The following is a 21327-nucleotide window of genomic DNA, read 5'->3' as shown; positions in this document are numbered from 1 at the left end:
AAATGAAAGCTAATAATGAGCTGCAATGTATTAAAATGGGCATTGGTTCTTTTGAAGTGCTGCCTAGATCCATGCTAGCAGTTTGAAGCCTTTGTAACAACCCATAACAGAGCCAAAAAGCACACTACCACACTTGCAGGGTAGTATTGAAGAGAATAATAGCAAATAAAAGATCTTTTGAAATGTGTTCTCACCTGTCCTTCTAGCTCTAAGGGAGCCTCAAAATGTGAAAAGTACATTTTAAAACCTCTGATCATGAAGGGCACCTGGTGGTGTATGCTTATTCTCAGCGATATCACTCCTTTTCCTACTGCTCTGAATAGGTGGGTCCCCACCTCAGTTTGGAATAGGCCTTGTTGCTGATGCTTTCTGCTGTGTGCACACACAGCCCCCCCTTTCCTATCATCACCAGTTAGCATTTGTTCCTTTGCTGTGTTGGGCTGCCTCAACTCAGGCTCTCACTACTAAATCCTGCATCCCCAGTAGGAGATCCAGGCCAGACAGTGTGTCCCAGCATGATGGCTCTCACCTCCAGTGTGGGGAGCAGTGCTTTGGATAAACTTACCTGTCAGTCAATCATTTCTTCCTCAGTGACCATGTTTCCTAGAGCACTGTTCGTCTCTCCCTGGTTTCTCCATGTGGATCCCATGCAAAACTCCCCATAGTGCTCAGCTGTAGCACTGGCAGTGCCGTGAGAAGTTCATTTCACATTCTTTAGAGAGAAGGGTTGGTTCTATTTATACACTCTGCTAAGGGCAGTAGATTGATAACTCTGACTCATTGCTGGCTTGTGGGTTGTCACAGCCTCTGGAACTTTTCCTGCAGTTTCTAGCACCATTTTATCATTCTCTGACTGGCAGTTAGTGTTACCAGAGAAATTTGTGCTTATGTCTTCAGAATTGTATCCTACTTTTTTCACAGATTTGCAAAGTTCTGAATTCCAGCCCAGTCTTTCCCAGCATAGTGTTGCCTGCATATTTAAGAAGCATATTCTGTTCTGTAATCCAGCTCATTGATGAAGATACTGAATAATTTTAGATCTGGTACAAATTTCTTTGTGGAGTGCTTCAGAGATCCAGGGATGCGATTTGTAAGATGTATCCCTTTTTTCCCTTGTATTTTCATGGTTGATGAGATGGTGGGTGCCACCTCTGTGTCATCAGATGTGCAGGCTTTGTTATAAAAGCTACATTTATAGGCTATATAAGGCTAAGCCTGTAGGACTACAATTGAGACAGTAGCTATAATGATTTTAAAAATCCTTGACTACAGCATCGTCACTTTTAGGAGTTAGGTGAAGGTCTGTCGCTGTCTCATCAGTAAAACCAGTAGTGAAACTATCCCTTCTTCAGGAATATGGCATTTTTATTTATTTGTTTCTGCACTAAATAGGTGTGCATAGGAAAAGTTTAGAAGAGCTTGCAATAATCCCAAAACCTGTAAACTGGGGAGACAACTTCTATGGTATGTTCTAAATTAAATTTATTTTTGTAAGAGCATTCAGAAAATTTATTACAGCAGAGGTTTGTTTGGGAAGCTGCAATGCTGAGAGAGATTTTGCCGAAGCCCCTTTCACTAAATACAAATGTATTAGAAATTTTAAAAAATCCAAGAACAGGCTTGGATTGTATGTGCAAACATCTGCTATCTAGAGGCAGCTATCAGAAAACAGTACCAGCCAGAGTAAATGGGGACACAAAAGGAAATGCAAATAGTCCACTACCTGGTAAAGTCCAGGATCAGGAAATGGATTAATTTCCTGCAATATAGTCTTAAAATACAGTAATACTAAATATTACTGGAATTAATCCCAGGCACTTGTTAGTGTAAGAATGATGTTGACAGCATATTTGGAAGACTACTCAGACTCACCTTAATATTTCTCATTCTGAAGCTGATTCAGTAGAATGCATGATACTGATAACCGTCCTCTGGCATTAACATGAAGCAGGTGAAGATATTTTCATAGACATCAGTGCTATCAAATTGAGGCTCTCACCCTGAGGTAGCTAAATTTTCACTGACTTCAGGCAAAAAATGGCCTTGGCTTCAATAGTTTGTTTTCAGGTTTTGAAAGTGAGTTCACTGTCTTGACTAGACTTGCTCATATAAATTTGTGATGTCAGTATCTAGTAGTGTGACCATGTGAAAATCTGATCAGAACTGATCTGCTTTGTTCAGAAGTAAAACTTTATCTGTGTCAATCAGTCACTTTTCCTTCAGTGCAGAACAGAGTCAGGTGGTTTTTAATGCTATGAGACAGCAAATAAAGTGGGATCACGTGCTCAGTTCAAACTAGTATCTGCACTCCAGCTGACTCTGTCAGTCTTGCTGCCTCAATGAAAGGGTGAAAGAAATGCCACTTTGTGGCTATAGAGACAGTCAACATGCTTTTAAAGCATGCTTTGGGGTTGGTTTTTTTTTTTTTTTTTTTTTTTTTTTTTTTTTTTTTTTTCTTTCTTTAAACAAAGAACCATTAATTTATCTGCTAAGAAATATTTATCTACTGGTCACTCTAACAATGTCTTTTAACCTACTAAGAAAAAAAGACCAATGTTCTTTAATGGGAGCCATATGGATAACCCTTTGTAGAGGCTTGTTGAGTACTTCAGGATACACTTGGTAAGCAATAACCAAGAATTTGACATAATTTATGATCTGCAGTGATTACAGTTCCTGAACTCCCAGTGTGCTGCCATGTACCACATAGTTCTCACTTTCTGAGTCCAAAAGTCAAAGTCTAGTGTGCCCTGTATTGAGAAATAAAATTATTTTGGCATCATCTCTGGTACCTTCAGTTTCCAACTTTTCTGGAAATGAGAGGCCAAAGAAATCCTCTCTCCTCTTCTGTAAGGCCATTGTCGGTTTAGATAAATTGATTATGCAAATCATAGAATCAGTAAGGTTGGAAATGAGCTCCAATATCATCGAGTCCAGTCTTTGACTAAACACCACCACCCCAATTAAACCATAGCACTAAGTGCCACATCCAGTCATTTCTTGAACACTTCCAAAGATGATGACTCCACCACCTCCCTGGGCAGACCATTCCAATGCTTAACTGCCCTTTCAGTGAAAAAATTCTTTCAGATACCCAGCCTGAACCTCCCCTGGTGAAATCTGAGGCCATTTCCTCTCATCCTGTCACTGATTGCCTGGGAGAAGAGGCCTACCCCCACCTAGCTACAATGTCTATTCAGGTAGTTGTAGAGGGTGATGCATTTAATGCCCCAAATTAAACAATTTGACAATGTTTTTTTCTGAGAAGTATTTTCTGAGTCACTGAATCCTGGCCCTACTGAGAAAATGTATGTAAAATTCCTCTTACAAGCTGGTTGTGCTCTGTGTTATAAATAATTAAGTTTAGCTGAACAAGATCCTTTTTCAAATTTGTTAAGCTGAATTCTAAATTAATTTATGAAAAGTTTATATTCAGTAGTTCAGCACTAATGTCATCCTTTGCATTCCATGTTGTCCATTTTTTATTCCATAGCACCGTTTTCCCTAACTTGCCAATAGAGTTGCTAATCATTTTCAGCCCCATTTTTGTTAGCCTAAACAGACCTGTCTTTGGTAGGCTCCTCCTGTGAGAGTCTTTCTTCTCCCTGGCACCCTGATTCTTCTTTGCACTTCTTCCAGACTGAACTCTCATTGAATATGAATAGAATTGTGTGCAATATTCCAATTTCCATTCACCTCCTGTATGCAAGAGGTGAGGGATGTCACCTCAAACCCAACAGTCTGCTGCAGCCCCCTTGGCCCTTTTCCCTGCTAAGATAAACCTGGACAGCTGAGACATTTGTCAGTTGTGTCATGAGCTGAAAAAGAGGGATCTGAGGGATGCTGGTTCGAAACAGACAGAGCCTAGATTTCCAGTTAGTTATAAACTATAACAACCTTTAATGTTGGCTGTAAACTGCCACTGAAAGAAGTTCTACGAAGAAATAAAAAGAGAGAATATCTTGTGTACAGTAACGATACAGCATGTCCCGTAAGAGTGTGTGAGCATCACAGAGCGTTTCTCTTTTTTTAATCACTCTTTTGGTGAAGGCTGCTTTGCTCGCCCCGCGTCTAGTAGAGCTGCTCTTTCTTTCTCTTGGCAAGTTCCACCGGCACCAGCTTCTCTCTGCGCTGGCTCACCCCGCACAAGGGCGTCCTCACGTATCTCCTGCAAAGCACAAAACCCCGCACATGTTGGCCACTGCCTGCAGCCGGCAGAGGGTTCTCCCTGCAGGATGCTCCGAGATGCCCCGGGATGCCCTGGGATGCCCTGGGATGCCCCGGGATGCCCCGGGATGCTCCGTGATGCCCCGGGATGCCCCGGGATGCCCTGGGATGCCCCGGGATGCCCTGGGATGCCCTGGGATGCCCCGGGATGCCCCGGGATGCCCTGGGATGCCCCGGGATGCCCCGGGATGCCCCGGGATGCTCCGTGATGCCCCGGGATGCCCCGGGATGCCCTGGGATGCTCCGGGATGCTCCAGGATGCCCCGGGATGCTCTGGGATGCTCCGGGATGCTCCGGGATGCCCCGGGAATGCCCTGGGATGCCCTGGGATGCCCCGGGATGCCCCGGGATGCTCCAATATGCCCCGGGATGCCCCGGGATGCTCCAGCGGCTGCCGGCGCTTTCCCGCCTGCCCGCGCGGGGGCGGCCCCGCCGCACGCTCCGCCGACTCTATCAGGGATTAATCCCTTTCTCTAAGAGGAGGGGAAGGGATAGCCCGAGGGCCAGCGGCAGCCCGTAAGCTAATTAGTCTATAAACAAGCTCCTTCAAACCTGGCTGAGTTGCAAATATTCTCCTGTCATCTAAAAAATACAAATACAGGATGATATTATATGATAATGTGTGAACTAAGATGTTCACGCATTAATTACTTTTGCTGACAAAATAAAGGATCTAGACTCGTAGGTTAGTTTAGGTTGAAAAAGGCCTCTAAAATCACCAAGTCCAGCTGTTAACCTAACACTGCTATCTTCACCGTGAGACCATGTCCCCAAGCACCAGGTCTAGATAATTTTTGAACATCTCCAGGGGTGGTGATTCCACCACTTCCCGGGGAAGCCTCTTCTAACACCTCACCACCCTTTCAGTAAAGCATTTTTTTCCTAATATCCAATCTAAGCCTCCCCTGATGCAATTTGAGACCATTTCTTCTTGTCCTGTCACTTGTTTCTTGGGAGAAGAGACTGACCCTCACTTGTCTACAGCACTCAGTAAAGACACAAGAAGAGCTTTTCTACAACAGCTATCAAAATTCACATGGAGCCTTGAAGTGACACCCAGGACAAGCCAAGGATCTCTCCTTCCCGTTTTCTGGATGCAACCCAAAACACACAGTCCTAAATGCAAGACCAGAGTTGCCCTCCCATCCAGGAATACCAGACAGCAAAAGTGCTGGGAAGCCAGGCTTGGCTACAGGTGTTCCTCAAAGGAGTGCCCAAAAACCATCTTGCTTTTAGGGCCAGTCCTTCAGCACCAACAAAATGTTTGGTTGGCTACTGAGATCAACATGTGCAAGCTCAAGCCTTGAGATAATCGGAATTTTCCCACATAGGGTTTTTTTTTTTTTTTTTTTTTTTTTTTTTTTTTTTTTTTTTTTTTTTTGTTTTTTTTTTTTTTTTTTGTTTTTTGTTTTTTTGTTTTTTTGTTTTTCCAATATGTGTCAGTTGAAAGGCTTTGTCCCTCTTGTGCTTGGGGGATGCAGTCACACACTTGGTACTTACTGTTTAGCTAGTTCCATGGATATTTGCTCCAAAGAGCATCCTTTTGTCTCTGGTATAAACATGATAACAAAAGCCAGTGATGCCAGACTCATTATGGTGTAAATGAAGCACACCCAGGACAAGCCAATGAGCTCTACAAAAAAAGAAAACATATCTTTTTCAATTTTCAAATATTTCAAATTTTCTTCTTGTGGCTGTATTTTATAGGATACAGCCCCTAATGAACAGGTGAAGTTAGAAAGAAGCTAGGCTGCTATTCTTAGCTCACATATATCGAAAAAGAAGAGTGGCTTTGTTTTTTCTAATACTCCTTATGAAAGAAAATGAACGAGTTAATATTGGCCCACTTAGCATGAACCTCTTGGTTTATTTTATTTGCAATCACTCTGGATGAAAACAGTGAGTAGCCATTGTTACTGGTTTGTGGGAAGGCAGTGGGGATCATGAGTGCCTTGAATTTTTGCCTATGTCTGGTTTTGGTGCACATTCTTTCTTGGAGCAAACCCAAGCATTTTTCACACTATTACAGTTGTCTCCAGCTAATCCTCCCCACCTGTCAATGCCCAGCCTTTCCACTGCGAGTCATGGGTGCTGTGCCAGAAAGTGATCCAAGAGTGAACTCCTAATGGGGCCATCCAAGAACTAGTGGTTTTCTGAGCCTACAGTCAGGTAGATGCTTGGGCCAAAGGATGCACTCTGCAGCCCATGGAAAGTAAAGCATATACAAACCCAATAGTTTGCAGCTCACTTAGCCCTCTTCCCTGCTAAGATAAACCTGGACAACTGAGACACGAGTTGTGTCATGAGCTGAAAATTGCAGCTGAAGCTTCTAATCCAGCTGGTACCTCTGCATCAGCACCTAAGTGCAGATGCCGCTGGCCACTGTGACCTCCATGGGCATTCATTTGACAATAGAATTCCTAATCCTGCCTTTCTGCCACAGATGAGGAATGCATATTTTCTTGTACTTACACTTTCATAAATCCAGATTAGACCCAGTTAAGCCAAGGGAGTTACTGTGGCTTTACAGTCTTTGAAACTGAGACTGGGATAACAGCAAGATGTACATTAACAAGTAACCCTGCATGACAAGAGGGGACCTCCCAGTGAAACAGCTGACACTGAGCACCTGAGGTCTGCACTGGGTGGTTTTGGGGACATTTCCTTAGGAGTAAATCAAGTCTCGTCCAAGGACTGAGCAAGTGCTGGCAGCTGGACTGCCTACAATATGCATTTTCTCTTTTGGTTTTGTCCAAAAGCTTGTGCAGTTCTGGGATGCAAACTGGTGGACAGTGAGTGGGAGTAAGGGGATGGTTTCCTTTTGAAGAAGACCCTTGATCCAATAAGAGTGTGAGCACGGTGAAGTTTACCTGTCATTTTTTTTCCCAGTTTTAATCAAGATAGGACTCAGGATGGAGGATGTGGGGGTTTTTTACTTTCTCTCTTGTTCTCTTCTTTTTTCTATTTTTTTTTTAAGAAAAGATAAATGTGAAACCCATTTTAGTAACAGATTTTCAAATCTGTTTCAAAAAATATCTAATGAGGTGAAAACTACCTTGATTCTTGTCAGTTGATTGTCTGCCTCTGGTGGAGAGTAATGTAGACCTAAGGGAAACCTGGAATTTCTGCTCTCTTATATATTTTGATTTTCAGCACAAATTTTCCTCACAACAAGACTGAAAACAAAAATTTGCAAAGCCTCATATAATATAAAATTAGAAAAATAAATTTGCTAATCAATACATTTCAGCATCAGCACTTAACCTTCTCCTTTGATTTTCATCACATTCAAAGTCATACATAGTCCACTTTCTCACATTCAAAAGTGAAAGGCTTTTACCTCACAAAGACATTTTTTCTAAGGAAAACTTTTTGAAAGCTGAGACATTCCTGTGAAAAGGAATGAATTAAGTGGGATTGTGTGTAAAAATGTCTGATCAGAAAAGCTGTCGTCTGATCTAGAACAGAACTTACATTGATTTCAGAAGATGCAGGACTTAATCCTAAACATTATGTATTTTCAGCCTACCAAGGCAATGGTGTTTTTAAGACCTGGGTTTCACAGCCTGTGGAGTTGACATGCAAGGTGGTCTGACAGCCAGCACTGTGAGGCTGGAGTTACTGGCACAAACAAAGGTGTGGTGGGAATGGTGAAGTTACACCGACATTTAAACAGAGATCTTGTCTCCTGGGCTTTCGCAGCTGCAATTTTGGCAATGCTTTTGTATAAGAGAGATTTATTTTGCCCACTAGGAGAATATCAACTTGGAAGGACACAGAGAAATCTTACCAGTTACTGTCAAAAACGTCAAGGAGATGAGGAGGTTTATACCCCAGTTCATGCTAGATGTCAAAGCCATGGCCCGTCCTCTGATCCCACCGGGGAAAATTTCACTCAGGACTAACCAAGACACTGAAATACAAGGAAAAAAAAGTGTTTCTTTGGAGGATGGCTCTCCTTACTGTGAATCTAGGTAGTCCATGGATTCTGATGAAGCTACCTGAAAGAATAAGTTGATTTTCAGGGGGTTAGGTTTGTGAGGGCCCACACTCTGATGGCAGCAATCAGCATCACCTCAGGTCTCCATCCCTTCATCCCTTTGTCCCTGTTCAGTGGGTGCCTGAGCAGTGACAGGTGGCACTGGACTGGGGAGGTGAGTTCTGACTGCACATTTGGGTATGAAAGCGAGTTCTGACTAAATAACTCTTGAGTGACAAAACACTAATGGAAGTGGGGCAGCAAACCAAAGCAATCTTCAGCCTCAGAGGGGCACTGTGTGTTTATGCCACCTTATAAATCAACCTGCCACACTGAACTATGCTTACTATTCCAGCTCTCTGCTCCACACAAATGAGATTGCTGAGGTATAAATGAAGAGAGAGGGACTGATTTTTGACTCCTTCATATCACGCCACACCACACTACAGGTGATCTAAATGCTGGTGCTGCTAGCTCTCAAAAGCAAATTCAGACATGAAGAGCTAGCTGTGTAATCACCTTGATAGCAAGAGCAAAAAAAAATTAAAAAGACACATTTTTGTAAAGTTCCTAATTATCAGAAAACAAACGAACAAACCCCTCCACACAAACAAACCCAAAGCCCAGCCAAAAACCTGCTCCACCCTCTCCTCCATCCAAGCAAGATGCATTAGCAAGAGGTTGCTGTGTGGAGAGGTTGTGGGTTAGCAGATGACTGCCACAAGAGCAGCGAGGTACACACGGATAAGCCATGTCTTCAGACCCTTCGACATGGCCATTATAAACTCCTCATCTGTGCTGTTATTTCTGCAAAATGACAGATGGGAGTTTACCCAGAATACTTGCACTGGGCAGTCTAAAAGATACATTTTAAAAATAGGCATCTCTATGGTCCAAGTGTGTTTCACAACTGTGTTTCACCCTTTGGATGGTTGTAGAATTCCTGTGCAACAGCACTGGTTAAGGCAGGAAAAAACGGTGCTCAAGGAGGAAACTAAAAAGGACTAGCTGAAAAAAACCCTGAATTTAGAGTCAACAGAGCACATTTGAGCAAATTCTAGATTTCTTTATATTATAGATTTGAATTTAAAAAAATTTTGCGGACCTGGCCCAGATTTTTTTATTTCTTAAAAATTAAAAAATAAAAAAAGCTTCCCTACCACCATGGGAGTGACCCAGAAGAGTGATAATTTTATTACAGAGAACCAAGACTGCACTTCATAATGGCCTAACCCTGCTGGGCATAGTCAAGTGGCCATAACACAGCCTCCACATCTAACAGCAGCCATAGAGAGGCTTTTGTTTTTGGATTTTTTTTTAAAATTACTTGAATCATGTCAAGCTTTACACATTTGCTGCTGACAAGACAAATGTTGCTGTAAAGAAGCACCCTCAGTGTGTTCTGTGGTGTGCCTACAGATGAGGCAGGAGTTAAGAAGAAGTGAACTGACTTCCCAAGCAGGTGTTTTTCCTGCCAAGCCAGCTAGCCCTGCACCTGAGCAAATTCATGGGGATGTCAGGATTGTATTTTGCACCCCCTCAGCACCAGGGCTATTGAAACCAGCATTGTTAGTCACAACACTTCAGGACCTGAAAAGTGAAGCAGCAAGTATGTGAGAGGCAAAGGAGCCCTTCTGAGGTGTGCATTCATAGCCCCTGCAGCTCATCTCTGCAGAATGGCCTGCCAGCCAGCACACAAGATCGGCTGCAAAAATTGTTACACATCAAAAATTGGCAAAAGGGGTATTTACCATCACATTAGAATTAAAATAAAGGTTGAAAGAATTCAAACCCACTTTCTGCTGGGCATAAACCAACCTCCAGGAAGAAAGCAGTGTTCTGGGCACTGGAGGATGGCTCATCCTGCGGCTGAAATGTGTGGCACTGTTGCAACTCAAATACCATGCAGTTTTCCAATAACAGACTGGCCCTTTCAGCCTAACTGATAATTTGTCTGGAGGTTTGAATTATGTTGTTTTCCTGTTAAGAAACCAAAATACTGGAGGATCTGCATCAGCTGGAATAGTGGTTAACTGCTTTTATTGCAACCACTTATTTAGTTTAGACAGATGCCACCAAAACCAGGACCGTTCTTCCTGTCTGCTAATAGTGGCTACACCTGCTGGCATGGCCCTGACCTCTGCTTAGCTGGCAAGGAGTGGATAGGCTCATTTCCCCGGGGAGAAAGAGCATTTGTAGAAATCTGACACTGCAGTCTGTTTACTCCTTTCCCCAAGCTGAAGCAGCAATAACCATCGATTCTTTGCTTTTAGCACCTCTCTGGGATTGTGTTTACTGTTTGTACTCTTGCCAAAAAGCAGCAGCTGCTGTAGGTATGGTGGGGATGTGACTTGCTCTGGGGAAGCCAGCAGCTAGGTTCAGGCTCCCATTCACAATGACTGCTGCTACCTTCTGTGCTCTGCACACAACACTGCAGAAATTTAACCTTCACGCTCCCAAAGTCACTGCCAAGCCACCCCTGTGCTCTGCCTTTGCCAGCCTAAGCAGTGGCATTCTGCAGGGAAAATCAGCCTGTCCTTGAAAAGAGGATCCAAATACTACCCTCCACACCCCCTCCACCCCTCCATCTGCTGTGTAATCCAGCAGTATTTCCAAAGGATGCTGTGATAGTAACCACACTGTACACACTCTGTAGGTTTCAGTGTCTGCTCCAGCCACCCCTGGCTGGTGTTAATGGAATGGATGGGAAAAGAGCTGGTGATCCCCAGGTCAAATGTAGGCAAGAGATGAGGCTAAGGGCTGGACAGCATGATTCTCTGTGCTCAATTCAACAACTGCAGGATTTGTTGCTGCAGGCAGTAACTCACCTTTGCTGACCCACAGTGTGTTGTGTGTTGACGGCAGTTAAGAAAAATTGTGCAGTTTAATGGTCCTTTATTATGGTACAATATAGAGAAAAGAACACACACTGCAAATGCAGACAGAAATATTCCACTGGATCAGGAAGCTTAACTATTTCATTAAGCATCACAGAAGCTAGATGGCCTGATATTCCTTGCCCAAGTGGAAAGACCAGAGGATTCAGATATAATAAACAGCCCCATGACCAGGAAGGTGACATCCACCTCTAAACAAAGTCACAGGGCTGTACACGCAGGAAACAGAATAGTAATGGAAGATTTCAGCTAGTCCCATAAGACTGAATAAATTGCATAACTGAGCACAGTGCTAGGACTACATTTTGCATACCAGAGATTAGATCCCTTTTAGCACATTGTTGGATATTTAATGAGAGAAAAAAAGACAAATCATGCTTCAGTGCTGAGCCTGAGTAGTTAAAGATGCAACCATGACCAAGATGCTGTTACACTGGTTATAACATTTAAAATTCAATATTCTTGCAGAAAGGGAAAAGCCAAGAGCCTCCTACATTTTGTTTTGAAAGGAGGACAATATTAACATAAGCCTACTTTCTATAAAGATCAGGGTAAGGGCTTCAGCACTGCTCTGGAGGATGTTTAAACTACATGGTTGAAGGCTTAAAATATATATACTACCAAATAAATGAGAAATAGCTCACCACCGATAAACTACTGAATGAACAAAACTGTTAGAAATAGGACAGTGACCTTAGAAAATGTGTACATTGTGCCCAGACAAAGAAGACAGTATGATTGCTGAAATGTTACTTGCAATATCATCATCAGGCAGCCAAGTGTTTTGAGTGTGCTGGCTGAGAGGATGAGAGGCCAGGGATGGAGGCAGTGACATCCCAGTATTAAAGAAAATGTTCCACTGGGATGCAGGAAGGGATCTGCTAGACTGTAGAAAACTCCTAGCTGGAGCCAGGATAAAGCTGACTAATATCAGCTGGGAAGGGGCACGTGTCTTGAAGAAGAGTCCTAAGGAAAACCATGTCATTTTGAAATAGTTAAGGAACACGGACAGGGTTAGAAACAAAGGAGCCAGTGTGCTTTTCAGTCTCAAAAGCTTTGGTCAAGTGTTGTGGGATAGAAGAGCAGTGGATTTAGTCACATTCTAAAAGATACAAACCACATTCTATAAGATACAAACCAAGAGAACCCAAGTGAAATTACCATGTACAGCTGTTAGATGAGGCAGAAACATCTGCTTTTTCACACAATGTATATTTCAGCCATGAAACTCACTTTCACAAGATACTTCCAATATGAAAAATATTGGCCAGTTAAATCATTAAATGCTGGATGTCAAAACATTTCTCCATATGTGTGGAAAAAGATCCAGCCAAAACTATTGTTCACAATATTAAAAATAATTCCTCAATATTTTTCTTGAAGTTTTCTAAACGACAGATAGGCAGAAGGACAACTGTGCATGCTGCACAGGCCTCTTCTGCATTGTCTCTCAACAGTTGTATTGCCTGAAGGTTATATGGTTGGAGGCAGGGTAACACACTGATTAAGTGGACTTTTTGTTTGAGCCAACATGGCCAAACTAATGTACTTTAGAACTGGGCTGTGAGCAAAGAGACATCTTAAACTTCATGTGACGTCCTCCTTACTTTATTGCTATGCAGTAAATAAAATTTTAAAAAAGTAAATTAACATGCTTACATCAGAGAAGCAGAAAAATCTGAAAATAACTGAGAAATACTATGAGCTTGAGGGTGCTCAATATTCAAGTGAGGTACATGAATGAAAAATGTCCTTGTTTTGACCTTTTCCTGCCTGGAGGTAGAAGCCAATTGGAAGCTGCTCAGCAGCTCTTATTAATGAAATATTAGATTCCCTTGGTATTCATTTGTTGCTTATTATTTTTTTCTGTACCTGTATTGTGTGATATTAAATTCTTTATGGTGAGATTCAGAAAATTGCCATTGCGATACTTGAAAGAATTCAAGTTTCTGTGGTACGAACTCTGGAAAATGATTAATTGGACTTACAGCTTGGGAGGGAAGTGGGCAGAAATATTTTAGATTTTGAAAAGGAGGACTGGGTTGTTAACAAAACAAGGTCCAAGGGAAGATAGGGAAGGGATTATCTCATGAAGTAACACAGACAGATCATGTAAGAGTGTGTAACTATGGATCAGTGCTGGGGAAGGATGTAAACAAATCACTGCAACGCTGCCACGAGACGGCAGGACTTGGCTAAAAACTGGCTTTGCCAAGACCAGATTTTTATTCCAGGCCCATGAAACCCAACAGGTTTTTTATCTTCCTGGCTTCTGGCTTTGCTGAGTATTACCAGAAGTAGCCAGGTGGCCAACCCCTTCCCACTAAAGGCCAGGTTCAGCAGTAGCTGGTTTTGATTTCAAAGGGCACATTGTGCCATCAAAGGCAATGGCACAAACCTTCAGAGTGTGCCTGGTGGTGAGGTGTGGGCCTATAAGGACACGCAGAACTGGGACAGAGATGGGCTTGAGGGACACGTGCTGCTGTCACACACTAGCACTGTCCCAGCATGGCTCCCAGCACCCACATAATGCAACTCTGGCAAAGGCTTTCACAGCAGATCCAGTGAAATTCAGCTGGGGGGCTGGCAAAAGCAAGGGATGCTTAAACTGGGAAAAGGAGAGGGTGGGGGGGAGTTGGTCCTTTTCCAAAGCAGATAAAGGAGATATGACACACAAAAAGTGGACTTAACTCTGCCCACAGTTTTGTGCAAGAGGACAAAGTAGATGATTGTGACTGGTGTTAAAAATCTATGACTTTGCTTAACGAGAGACATCCTTCTCTCTGGCTCTGCCCCATAAAATGAAACTGAAGTGGCTGCTCAAAATTAATATATAGCAAATATATAGCAAATGAGCAGCTGCATTGCTTTGGAGAGCATGTAAGCTGCCAGCAGAGAGCCAGCCTGACAGGGTCAAGTCCTACCCTGTGGGTACACATTAAAAGGAGTGGAATTGCTGTATTGCTGAGAGATGGGGGAGTCAGGAGAAGCCTCAGCTAATCTCATGCCTCTAGCTGCATCCTGATCTCTGCAGATGAAGGCAATAAATATGTACTTTAATTCTATGGCTGTGAAGGTGCTTCTCTCCAAGCAGCAGACTACTGTTGCAAGATGCCTGATGACATTAATGATCCAGAAGGAGCTGACATGGTGTGGCTAATCTAAATTATTTTCTTCTTCTGGTACATCACAATTTTCTTTCTAATAGTTAACCCTTTAGGCTGACTCTGTACAGTAGCATTATTAGGACAAGTGGGATTTAATCCTTTTTTCTCTGAGGCTGTATCAGAGTACATAAAAATTGTTGCGCATGGTTTGTATTATTTGCATCTCTATCAAACAGGCTGAGCACTCCAGGTTTTTTAAGGAAAATTGCAGTGGACAATTGAAATCACTCATGCCTTCTTTACTGTAGTTTATGATATAGCAGCAGGAGGGTTTTGGGGGAAGATACTGATTCCAAAGCATTACCTCCATCCTCTGTGCTCTGGGCGACTTGAGAAGGAGGGCAGTGAGATGCAATTCGCATCTGGTTTTCCTAGTGATCCTTCCTCCCTTAACCTTCTCACTACTGTAGAGGCCTGCATATTAATGCCTTTTTTTTTTTTTTTTTTTTTTTACTATTTAAGTTTTTATCTCCATGAACTTGAAAGAAATGCTATGGCTAATATGGGCTTTTCTTTTAAATGCAAGGTGTCCAATATATTCTTAAATCTGTTTTCAGTGGTCCTAAATTACTGTCCATTTTCATCTGGAAAGAACAGTCACAAATGAGCTTTCTTAGAGGAGGTGATTCCCATCTGAAGAATTACTGGGCAAGTAATGAGAGATACATAAGCACCTAGAAATGATAGAACTTTCTTAGTTAATGTGGTTTCTAGACCATTTTGCCCAATAAAAGTGCTCAGCAGAAAATCTATCAGTAGAATTGTCCTGTTTCAGCTGGCAGAGAGTCTATTTTCTTCTGAGTAGCTGGTACAGTGCTGTGTTTTGGATTTAGTATGAGAACAATGTTGATAACACACTGATGTTTTAGTTGCTGCTAAAATTGCTGCTAAGTAGTTCTTACCCTAAATCAAAGACTTTTCAGTTTCCCGTGCCCAGTTTCCCATTCCCACTGAGCAGGTGCACAAGAAAGTGGGAGGGAGCATGGCCAGGACAGTTGAAAGGAACTGGCCAAAGGAATATTCTATACTATAGAGCATCATGCCCAGATTATAAACTGGGAAGAGTTGGCTGGGAACCACAGATCACTCATCAGGAAAAATCTGGCCATCAGTCAGTGGGAGGTGAGCAATTGTGTTGTGCATCACTTGTTTCTCTTGGTTTTTTATTCCTCTCTCTCTGCCTCTTCCCTCTTCATCATAGTTACTGGTATTATTGTTGTAATCACTATAAAAATTGGAATTATTCTTTTTGTTTGTTTATTTCAATTATTAAACTGCTCTTATCTCAGCCCATGAAATTTAAGTTTTCTTTTTCCAATTCTCTTCCCTAGTGGGCAAGGGGAAGGGGAAAGAGTGAGTAAGCAGCTGTGAGGTACTTAGTTGCCAGCTGGAGTTAAAAAGAAGAATGTGTCATACCCTTACTGTTGGCAGATGTGTAATAAGATGTACCTCTTTTCAGGTAACCTAAGAAAAGGTTAGTTGTTTTGAACTGATGTGTGAGATGACAATTCCGTTTGCAGCTGGATATCACAGTCACCATTTCTCCCATCCTTTGTTATGTAGACATTCAAATTCTCCCATCAAGACAGAACAACATGCAGAGCAGCAGAAAGAATGGGAAAAAGAAAAAAAAAAAAAAAAAAAAAAGATAGAGAGAGAGAAAAGAAAAATTTAAACAAGCTTTCAAGGGAGAATGTGCTTATTATAATAAAATACACACTGCCATCCAAAAAAAGGCCTTTTAATTAAAACCTGAAATATGTATTCCTGTTTGCAGGTGTTTATTTGTTCAGAATATTGAATCCAGGCTAATCCTTTGAGGCATTTGCAGAGGAATGACTGCAGAAGCCAGAAGCCCTAATGCATGAAGAAGTTCTGCATGAATTAGTTTGGCTTATCACATATTTCACTTCTACAAAGTATGCAGAGGAGAAATTACCCAGTTGGGTGGGATAAGTGAACCTGTTTTTCCAGTACCCAAGGGCTACTCATAGTCCTTGAGGGGTTGCACAGCAGAAAAAAACCTGTTGTGACACAGCAAATGGGGGCAATTTAAGGCCTTTGCTCTTGAAGAGTAGAGATCTATTTGTGCACATGCCTCACAAAACTCCCAGGAGAAAAAAATATGCAATGTTTTACAACAGTGACTTATTTAGAGAGGCCTGTGGTGATCCAGTTTTTTTAAGTTCCTCAGTGGAAACTGATGCCCATGTTTTGCTTTGGTTGCTGCTGGAGGAGGGCAGTGAGGTGGAAGGTGTGAAGGCTCTGGGTTAAACCACCACACAGTTTCTTTTAGTTCTGTTTCTTCCATATGAGTTTTCTGCACTTAGGGTTGATTTTCAAAGGCAGCAGAAGCTGGGTGCCCTCCTGCATGCCCTTTCCCTTTGAGAAAATCCTCCTGGCTTTCCTCCCAGTCCTCAGTGTGGCACAGGAAGTGGGATGCCATGGGAGAAGCTGTCTCCTGACTTCATGCACTGACTTACCACACTCTGTTCTTTGGCTGATAGTCTCACCTTTCTCAGCAGTGCCAGAAGTTGTGTGATTGATTACACTTTTTTACCTTTTTGGCATAACTATTTTCTCATACTTTATAATACATATTTTAGTTTCATGAACTTTACAAGTGAAATAAAATACTGAATTTGCACTTAAAGTCCTACTGACACTTTTAGTTTCTGCACAAAGCTAGCCCAAGAACAGCTTGCCTATAAAATTTTTTCCCCAGCCCTCTTTCCTGAAGGAAACTGGATTTTATAAAGCTTGACAGATGACCTGCAAATTTGTTCACAGATTTCAGTATCACAATGGTCTTGTCTCCTAGAACATGCTTAAGGAAACTAATTTGAGCCAAACTTTAAAACTGGGCATAATTTTAAGCACAGACTCCAATTCTCTTAAGGAGTACCTTTGTGTCAATGGATTAACTAACGTAGAACTATTAGTAAAGAGATATTTACAATACACAAAGCACCAAGCTCAGGATACTGACCCAAATCCCTCTTTAAGTGGGGCATAAGATGCCAAACCACAGGAAGTCACCTAACTTTTCAACAGCAGATTGAACCATTGTCATTGCAGAGACAATAGGAAGAGTGGCTGGGGCATGGTGTGGTCTCTCTCTCTTTTCACAGTAGCCAGGGCTCTGTCTCAGAAGGCAAAGCCTTTGGCCTGATCCACCAAGACTTTCCCTCATTAACATATTAGAATTACAAACAGGAACATAAACATCAGTGAAAATCACATCTCTGATTTCAGGTGCACTTCAATATACAGTTTAAATGCAGCCTTAGGGTTGAAGTACAGTAACATAATAAAACAATTAAGAAGCTTCCATTGACATTCCCATGTCTCATTATCACAAAAGCAAATTTTCCTTCTTATGACCTTTTTGACACTTATAAAACCCCCACAAATTTGTAGGTTTTATCAAGTGAGATAAGACAAACCTAGTCATCTGATATTTTAGAAAGCACCTTCTGCAATTTGAAATACTATAATTAACATCCATCTATCCAAAAATACCTTAAATTGGCTTGCACTTTACTACTGCCAATCAGCCTTTGAAATGGGAAAGCTGGGATAGCTGATGTTTTAACAAGAGGCTTCAGATAAACTTTATTTGGGGCAAGGAAATAGGGAGAAGTGGGCAATTTACTACCCTTACTTTATTTTTCATTTTGGTTATGCCTTGTCTTTCTCCTGCAACTTGGTAGTAGAGATACAGTGTGAAATAAAGGCCATGTTTGAGGCAGTATTTGAATAGCACAGGAATGATGAACTAGACAAGCACGTGGAGTGTCATATTCAAACCACATGGATGCATGCATTAAAAGATGATTCAGTACAAATAAACAGTGCTAGGAATCTTGTCATAAAACAAAGAATCCAAGATAAATTTTTTTGTTATCTGAAATAGGACTTTCTGTACTGTCTCTCAGTGAAACATGCATATTCCCAAGGTTTATTATCTTGATTAAATTCCAACATAGCATTTAAGCACTTGATTGGTTTTGAGTACTTGATTTAGTCCCCGCCACTATCCCATTTTCCAGAGTAAACCACAAAATCCATAAATTGATGCTTCTCATTTCTGTGAATTTTAAGGTCAGGCCACAGCTCCTGTGAAAAATGTAGAAACTCAAAAATAAAGCATTGTAAACAAATGTCATGCAAGGCAATGTTGAGCATTAACATCAGATTCCTGTGCACTATAAATTAATATGACAACCACATCCTTTTAAAAGCCTGAAATACTGCTTTAATGTCGGAGATATTGAGGTGAATCCTAGGTATCTGAATTTTTTACCAGCGTTTTCCAAGACAGTGCAAAACCCCGCTTACAATATTTCAAAACACAGAAACAGCCAACTAAATCCATGGAAGGTTCCAAATTTCCACACTGATGGTTCTCATTCCCACAAGATTTTCCAGTTTCAGGTCAAGCATTTGGTGGCCAAGATTAAGCCCAAGAGCATTAAAGGGCAGAGAAAAAGCATTCTATGCAATCTGGATTGTCAGGATGGCAAGAGATATGACCTCTGTAATGGAGTCCCTGGGCTGTAGAGTGTCATGTGTCAAACCAGCTGTTCTTGGTTTTGTTACAGATGCATTTGATGACTGAGATGAAAGACACATAAAAGTTTCAGGCTATAACTGTGCTAATGAATCATGCTTTAATTCAGGTAGCCAATTAATCTAACAATCACAGGACCAGAGTCAAAGGGACTAATTTTGCCTCCAGTATAGTTTTCTGGGCTTTAGGGCAGTGCTCCAGCTCTGGGTCTTGCCTTGATTAATCCAGTGAAACACAGAGAGAGACCACCACAAACCACACAAGTTTGTACAAGAAAGACAGTGATGGATTGAGGATGGATTTACTTCCTTTTTCACCTCTACAGATTTCACTTTTCTTGTGAACCTTTGAGCTTTCTTCCAACCTCCTTGATCTTTCTTGCACGATCTTTCTTCCCCACTTTCCCCAACACGGGTTTAAATCTGCATTTAAATTACTCCAACAGCTCACAATAAGATGCAGAGAAAACAAGTGGGTTTTACCATGGGAATAGAATCAAATTGAATCGGAGTAGGATAGGATAGGATAGGATAGGATAGGATAGGATAGGATAGGATAGGATAGGATAGGATTGTTCAGTACAGATGATCATCTAGTCCAACTGCATGACCACTTCATGACTTACCAGAAGTTAAAGCATACTGTGTGTGGAATGCTGTCTAATTTAGTTTCCCAATCATCCTAAAGTTCCTTTAACAGCTGGTAAGGAAGGGAGCATTGTGCCAAAGGAGAGGTCACAGATTTCACAGGTTTCACAGAATATTCTGAGTTGGAAGGGACCCACAAGGATCATCAAGTCCAACTTTTAAGTGAGTGACTCGCACAGGGATTGAACGAGGGTTGAACCCACAACCTTGGTTTTATTCACACCATGCCCTGAGTTGGAGAGCAAGGGTCCAAAAGCCCCTGCTGGTGAAGACAATATTACCCTTTGTTGATAATCTGGGGAATCTGGCTCCTGCATCAGTTGGATTCCCAAACACTTTGAAACATCTGTTCCATTTTAGGTACAAATTATCTCATTTTTAAAGTATGCATTCAAGCTGATACAAATTTAACTCAGATATACTCAATAGGACAAATCTGTCTAGGTTTAAACTAGAAATGGACATCTATCATCCTAAACTATGCTTTCATCAGTAAAAATTTGCTCTTAAGGTGTGTCCTCACTAGGGGCTCCTCTTTACCAACTTCTCTGTGTTGATTTTGCTCCTCCCAGGGCTGATGATCCACACAGAGAGCTTCCACGGCAACAAGATGGTGCATCACAGTAGGACTTGCTGGAGACCACAGTCCCAGCACCTTCTGAGAAGAAGGTGAACAAAGGAGAACAAAGCCACAATCTTAGGTCTTTTGTGTGGGAAGAAATTAATCAGTGTGAAACTAGTAAAACATGAAAGCAAGCTTGGTGGCCTGCCACCCTTCCCTGCATTAGGATAAAGGAAGTGACTGTAGTGACCACAAGCCCCTGGTTTGTTCATCTGTGTTCATCCTCTCTTGTGCCTGCTCCAACAGCTTTGAATCTGCCTGCCGTAAGTGCCTCTGCATCCACACAAGGAGAGAAGTGAGATGTTAGGAATCCCCAAATGCAGGAGGAGCCTTATTCTGAAGTGGCTGTGAGTGAGGGGCAGAGAGTCCATCAGAGAGCCATGCTGGGGGGAAGTGCTGTCCCCAAAACTGTAATTGTCACCATTTTGTGGGTCCTGTGCTTGCCCTCCCCTTGTACTTGGTGTGCAGACATGCTTTGACTCCACTGAAGGTCTGGACCTCACAGCCCTGGACACTGTTATGTTGCTCCCAGGAGCCAGCTGGTCTCCTGTTTTGTCAGTAATGTGCTCACTTCAGGAGCTAACAAGAAAGAGTGATGAGCATGTAACTTTTTTCCAGTTTTTCCAATCAGTAATATTCACCTGATGGCTGAGGCTAGCAGATGGCTGCAGAGGCCATTATATACCACTCAGAGAAGGCTTTCTGTGGATTTTTAATTTCACTCTTTAACAGGTTTTTAGCAATACCAAAGTACTGCCAACCATACAAGCATCCACTCGTGGGAGCTGTACTTCAATGGGACTGCAACAGTGATGCGGAAAATCAGGGTTTGCAGTAAGCTCTAAACCCCACTTCCAAGACCTAGTTATACACTTCATATGTTAACCATATGCATGTTAAAAATCTATTTTGATTTATATGGGTTTTTTTATGGTTTGGTTTATTTCTACATGGATAGGTAAATGCGGTATTTCTTTGTGCCAAAACCTGAAACCCAGGAAACACTTCTCCAGCTGCTGTGTTGTGGCCACAGCAACCTGTGTGTTAAGAAGGCTCTAAGTGCTTGCATCTGGGGCATCCCTGCAGCTCTAGGGTGTCACCTGAAAGAGGAATTTGTCTCCAAGAAAAGAGCTCTAGAGTTTATGCCTTGGCTTAGAAGAGCCATGCAAAGCTGGCAGCTGCTCTAGGACATGAAGTAATAGAACATCTTTGTCA

General features: G+C 42.0%; 1 protein-coding gene across 2 annotated transcripts in view; it reads right to left on the bottom strand.

The window, feature by feature from the left end:
• Window positions 1–3903: 3903 nt before the first annotated feature.
• SLC2A12 (solute carrier family 2 member 12) overlaps window positions 3904–21327 on the bottom strand; it is a 31157-nt gene continuing 13733 nt past the window's right edge. Inside the window, exons 3-5 of one of the 2 annotated variants that reach the window (XM_083858200.1) lie at window positions 8018–8140; window positions 5728–5860; window positions 3904–4168 (exon numbers count right to left, since the gene is read on the bottom strand). In XM_083858200.1, coding sequence (XP_083714326.1) covers window positions 4072–4168; window positions 5728–5860; window positions 8018–8140 — 353 coding nt within the window. In that variant the 3' untranslated portion in view covers window positions 3904–4071. Of the gene's footprint in view, window positions 4169–5727; window positions 5861–8017; window positions 8141–18277; window positions 18390–21327 lie in introns of those variants that run through there. The other variant, XM_083858201.1, reaches the window with a different exon arrangement.

Source organism: Zosterops lateralis, assembly GCF_965231275.1.
Source record: "Zosterops lateralis genome assembly, chromosome: 3".
NCBI classification, from domain to species: domain Eukaryota; kingdom Metazoa; phylum Chordata; class Aves; order Passeriformes; family Zosteropidae; genus Zosterops; species Zosterops lateralis.
Note: the sequence above shows the minus strand (reverse complement) of the source record. Positions and strands in the feature narration are given on the sequence as shown.